Raw genomic sequence first — 6,000 nt, 5'->3', positions numbered from 1 at the left:
AAATATTTTATTCATTCATAGCCCATAGCCTATCATTTCAACTTGATTAGTCATTTACTGATTTCAAACACTAAACTAGTTATTATCCTTCCACACACAACACAACATTATACTTTTTTACAATCAAATTATTTTTTCTATCATCATTCATGTACAAGGCTGTGATTTAATTTAAAATTAAAAGAGATTAAATGTAGTTTTATGACCATTAAACTCAAAACAATTTCCTAAAGTAGCATAAATTTTATGACAAATATATTATATATATATGTGCACATTCGCTCCAAGTTCTTGCTATGAATCTACACCTTACAAGTTTGGAAACTACGATATTTTGACGAAAGCCTTTCTAGATTTTATAGCCTCCTTAAGGTAACATTTCTCTTATGAGGGAGTTTCTATTTTAAAATTTCATTTGTTTAACTATGGAAGAAGGTTTATTCCAACACTAGATCCATGTTCCTATGTGGTTTCTCAAATTAATTTCCTAATTAAATTTGAGTACGTGGAGTGTTCCCATGCAATTTTCAATAATGGGAAAATGGTAATTTGGAAAAAAATTCTATTTAATGAACAACTACCATTTAGAAATTGAAATTAAGTTGTGGAAAAAAGGATGAGCAAATAATAAGTAGCAACTCCGTATCATAAAAAATACAATGTGGCCTCACACATGTTTCTCTCTTTTTTAACATTTGCCTCTAAATGTTTCTTCAATTTTTAAGAGCACATATTATTATTTATACTATTAATAAAAATTTTAGTTAATTGCTAAAAAATAAGGAGGGAAATTAAATATTCATGGTGCTACTAGTTCCATAAATAATTCCTAAATAAGTTGAGAAATAGTTGTTAGCCAAAATAAGCTTAGCATTCACATGGGGATTTGCCCTAACACTTTAGTGATAGATAAAATAAACATTTTTTTTAGCTTAAGCCCTTTTTTACTTTCACTGAAGAGCAATGACATATCTAGAATACTTATTTTTTAAAGAAAAGCAACACATTTGAATGTTATATTAGAGTCAATTTTCTATCACCATTCTCAAATTTAAATACCCTAATTTATTGCATTTATTTTCTTATAATAAATTAATTGTTTAAGTATCAATATTCAATAGTCACATTAATTAGTCTTGATTAATTTATATTAATCTGTGTATTTATTTAATTAACCTAAATCAACATTAAAGAACGCTTTTTTTAATTTACAATATTATCACTTTTATTGACTCATTAGCTTACAATATTGTCAATCTTACTTGTCAAACAATTTTTCCATCACATTTACCCCTTTAAAATTACCCTTGAAATACTAGAAGGTATGACGAATCACATTTATGTTTCGACGGTATAGAAAGTTTCTTTTGTGATGCGATTGAACGTGGAAGACCCGGTGCGAAATAGATAAAAGCCCATGCCAAAAATCTTCGGTATTTGTATTTTCCATGGCTGTCAGCTTCAAAATTTATGTCGCGATTCATGTAATAGGCTCCTCCACGGTGTGCATGCACATAGCATGAATTTGCACCTTTCACGTCTGGCAAATTGGGACTTTCGAAGCAACCCAAGAAACGAATTTTCCATGTGGTTCTCTTTAAAAATTTCAGTCCATTAAATTTGAAGCATTGCTTTAAGTGGTCCTAATTTCGTGTCAAAATTATTATATGTTGCAATATGCATGCATTCAATAGTATGAATCTGCAGCTTACGCGTTGGGAAATTGGGCCTCTTTAGTGAACTCCTTTCTAAATTTAAGTGATGTTTCGGGGAAACTTCCATCTTAGAATTCATTTCCCCTGAATAGTATGAATCGGCAGCTTACGCGTTGGGAAATTGGGCCTCTTTAGTGAACTCCTTTCTAAATTTAAGTGATGTTTCGGGGAAACTTCCATCTTAGAATTCATTTCCCCTGCATTTTAACACTTCAGCGATGGGAGAAATCAGGGAAAAGTTCTGCTTAAGCCTGTTTTTTGTTTCTATAGTGTTTATTCAACTGAAAAGTTATGGTGTCGTAGTCGAGGGTGGAGATATTCTTTCCTTGGGCGCCTCCATTACTGGAAATCAGACACTAATTTCAAAGAATGGCACATTTGAATTGGGGTTCTTCTGTCCAAATGGAACCAATAACTGGTATATCGGCATCTGGTATGCCAATATCCCAGAGAAGACGGCTGTTTGGGTGGCTAAAAGGGAGACTCCTGCCAGAAACAGATGTGGCGTTTTGAAGCTGTCAGAAGAAGTTGATCTGGGACTGTTCGACGCAACGGGTGCATCTATTTGGTCGGTGAATGTGACCAAGAAGCCTTCCCAGGCTTTGATATTAGATTCTGGTACTTTTGTAATGCTCAGTAATGACAATAAATCTGAAACTGTTTGGCAGAGTTTCGACTATCCTGTTGACACTTTTTTGCCAGGTATGAGGTTCGGTGGACAGCAAAAGCTAGTCTCTTGGAGAAGTTCATTGGATCGTGCTCCTGGGTTTTTTATCTATCAGGTGGATCCATCTGGGGCCAAACAATTAGTACTATCATGGAATAATTCTCGACGGTATTGGGCAAGTGGAATATGGGATGGCAATGTTTTCAGTCAAATTCCAGAAATGTCAAACAAAGCCTTCTACAATATCAGCGTTGAAACTACCAACTCTGGTTTCTATGTCACATATACATCGATAGCTATCAAGAATGTGCTCTCACGTTCTGTCCTAGATAAGTCTGGAGGAATGCAATTATATGCTCTGCTTGATGACGCTAAATGGACCCTCCTCTGGTCTCAACCGAGAGATCAATGTGCCGTATATGGTTTGTGCGGCGCTTACGGAATCTGCAACTCCAACAGTCTTCAGTTCTGCAGCTGCGTGGAAGGCTTCACTCCCAAAGACACTCGAGCCTGGTATGCGCGAGACTCGTGGTCAAGTGGCTGTGTTCGACAGAGCCCGTTAAACTGCGGTGCCGAAAATGGCAGCAACGACGGATTCCTGGAGCCCAGTGTCACGTTTCCTGACGCTGATTCAGCTTCCTCATACCCTGTAACCACAAAGGAAGATTGCCAGAAAGTCTGCTTCCTCAACTGCTCGTGCACTGCATTTACTTTCAATCTTCAGGACTCTGCGAAATCTGGTACGCACATTTGTTAAATATGAGTACGTCTCTTCCACCGAAAAGCAATTCAAATGTTTTTATTCGAGTAGCTGCCTCTGCACTTCCGAAGACTAAGAAATCCTCCTGCTTCAAAAACGTAACCACAATTATTGTTGGTGCTCTCGCCGTTGCATTGGTTATCTTTTTAATTATAATGTGGCAGAGGCATCGGCAGACGCTTCAGCTACGATCGATGGAGAGGCTTGTCGATCCCTCCTATTTTCTTAGAATGTTTAGCTACATAGAGTTGAAGATTGCAACTAGGAATTTCAGGTCTAAGCTGGGGAGCAGAGGATTCGGCACGGTGTTCAAAGGATACCTAATAGACGGTACACTTGTCGCCGTAAAGAAGATGGAGGGTTCAAGACAAGATGAGAAACAATTCCGAGCAGAAATCAGTTCTCTTGGAAAAATACAACATAAGAATTTGGTTAGGCTTCGAGGGTTTTGCGCAGAAGGATCGAGAAGGTTTCTGATTTATGATTACATGCCCAACGGCTCTCTGAATTCCTTACTCTTCTCAAGTAATTCTAAAGGTAAACAGAAGGTACTCGACTGGAAGAACCGATTTGAGATCGTGTTAGGCACCGCAAGAGGTTTACTTTATCTCCATGAAGAATGCAGAGATTGCATCATTCACTGCGATGTGAAGGCAGAAAATATTCTTCGAGACAATAACTTTTCACCCAAGTTGGCCGACTTCGGGTTGGCAAAGCTTTTGGGTAGAGATTTCAGCCGCGTCCTGACAACAACGAGAGGAACGAGAGGGTATTTGGCTCCAGAGTGGATCTCCGGTCTTCCCATCACTCCCAAGGTTGATGTATACAGTTTTGGTAGGACTCTCCTGGAAATCATTCCGGGCGAAGGAATCTTGATTTAACTGTGCAAGATTCCAGTCAGTATTACTTTCCAGCGTGGACTGCAGCACAAATTTATAATGGGAACATGATTAAATATTGTGGAGGAGGGTATTGCAGAGGAGAGAGATATTGAAGAGGTGAGAAGAGCAAGTATTGTAGGGTTGTTATGCATTGAAAAGGATGAGGAGGTGAGGCCAAGCATGGGGCAAGTGGTCCTAATGCTGGAAGGGAAGATGCAGCCTCAAATTCAACAGATCCAGCGCTCTGCGCTTATGGACAAGCAAGGAGACCGAAGCGACACTGACAGCGGTAGTGAGAGCTGATGTTGTTATAAGATAGAATAGTGTAAGCGGGGCACATTCTGGAGGTGGGTTTTTAAAGCTTAAACGTTAGTTAACATGTAGATGTAAATTTAATAATATTTAATATGTTTATTTTGGTAGTGGGCCACATTATTAAAGTTAATTTAGTGTATGGTTTTTAAGTTTTTTAAAATTATTATTTATTTATAAAAGTACTTATGTATCAATAATAGTTATATATAGGAAGATATTTAGATTATTTAAAACGTTTATTATGGTTTTTAAATTGTACGTGCATGTAAATGACACGTTGGTAGATTAATGCTATGAGATGATAAAAATACTTACACAATTGAAGTAAAAAAAAACATTAGAGAATACCTTGGTAGGTGTTATAAATATTGTTAACAAATGCTTAAAATTATTATTTTTAGGATATGCCACATGAAATGTAAAGTGTTGCCAAAATTTTATCTTTTAAAAATTTATTATAGATTGAAAAATTATATCTTTATAATAATAATTTAAATATTATAATTTCAAAGTTAAAAGAGTATTCAAATAAGCTATTTTCCTATTTTAAAATTAGATTAATGATAAGATACACAAATTTGAGGACAACTTTGTTGAACATTGCCAGATACTAAGAGGGGAGGGTGTAAATCAACATTAATTAAAACTTAAACATTAAATCGGATTTTTGGAAGGAAATAATACAAACATAGCACACACAACACAAGAATAAACATTAAATCGGATTTTTGGAAGGAAATAATACAAACATAGCACACACCACACAAGAACAACAAATTTTTTATGTGGAAAATCCAAGGAGGCAAAAACCACAGTGAGTTAATTCACACTATATGAAACAAATATTACAGTATCCTTTTTAGGGCTCATTACCCAAGGAAGCTCACTGCTCCCAAAAAGGACTTGCAGAGAAAGATACAATGAAACAAAGACCTCCTAAAGAGACTCACTATTTGGTAGAAAAATACATGAAGATTAAAATGAAAAACATAGCATGACGTACTATAGAAGATGTATTTGACATATGTTGAAGTTGCGGTCTTCTTTTATGACACAATTACTCTGTCATACTAATTTCACACACTTCATGCTCATTTGAAACATTACCAGATTATTTCACACATCACAACCAACTCTACACCTTTCACAAATGATCTAACCTTATATACCCTCTAGAGCACCTTAGAGCACCAATTAGATGAGCACCAATAGGACTTACCAAATGAAATGTGTGACTCAATATAGGTCAGATTCAAACACATGTAGCATGAACAAAAATAGGTTGTAGATCAACCTAAGGAATCAGTCAACCCAAAAACCTTCTTATCACATCCTTCAAATCAATTAGAATAGGTCAAGATCAATCGACAAATGAAGGAAATCACATTTTCTACCCAAATATCAACACCACTATCAAAACTATTAATTGTTTTCCTTTACACCACTCGAGAGAAATCAAACTCATCATGCAAGCCAAGATGAAATCCTTGTAGACCATAAAAAATAATTCTTCAATAATCTCTTGAAGTAATTGGTCATCAAATTTTGGCACAAGTAGAGAAACCCATTGAACTAATAGAAATAGTGCAATTTGGATAGATTGTGACACTTCAATACACAATATATATAGCATTGCAGAGCACTAATTCATTTGAAACTTGC

General features: G+C 35.9%; 2 protein-coding genes across 2 annotated transcripts; both read left to right on the top strand.

Annotated features, from left to right (window-relative positions):
- Positions 1-1,933: 1,933 nt before the first annotated feature.
- LOC131039059 (receptor-like serine/threonine-protein kinase SD1-8) lies at positions 1,934-3,139 on the top strand. Its single transcript, XM_059222263.1, has one exon. The coding sequence runs from the start codon at positions 1,934-1,936 to the stop codon at positions 3,137-3,139; it is 1,206 nt and encodes a 401-aa protein (XP_059078246.1).
- A 2-nt stretch (positions 3,140-3,141) lies between these two features.
- On the top strand, positions 3,142-4,326 carry LOC131039060 (G-type lectin S-receptor-like serine/threonine-protein kinase At2g19130). Its single transcript, XM_057971706.2, has 2 exons — positions 3,142-3,976; positions 4,121-4,326. Exons 1-2 carry the CDS (start codon positions 3,142-3,144, stop codon positions 4,324-4,326), a joined length of 1,041 nt encoding a protein of 346 aa, XP_057827689.2.
- The last annotated feature ends 1,674 nt before the right edge of the window (positions 4,327-6,000 follow it).

This window comes from Cryptomeria japonica, chromosome 6, assembly GCF_030272615.1.
Source record: "Cryptomeria japonica chromosome 6, Sugi_1.0, whole genome shotgun sequence".
In the NCBI taxonomy this organism is placed as follows: domain Eukaryota; kingdom Viridiplantae; phylum Streptophyta; class Pinopsida; order Cupressales; family Cupressaceae; genus Cryptomeria; species Cryptomeria japonica.
The sequence above is the reverse complement of the archived record's forward strand: the minus strand, read 5'-3'. Positions and strand labels throughout refer to the sequence as shown.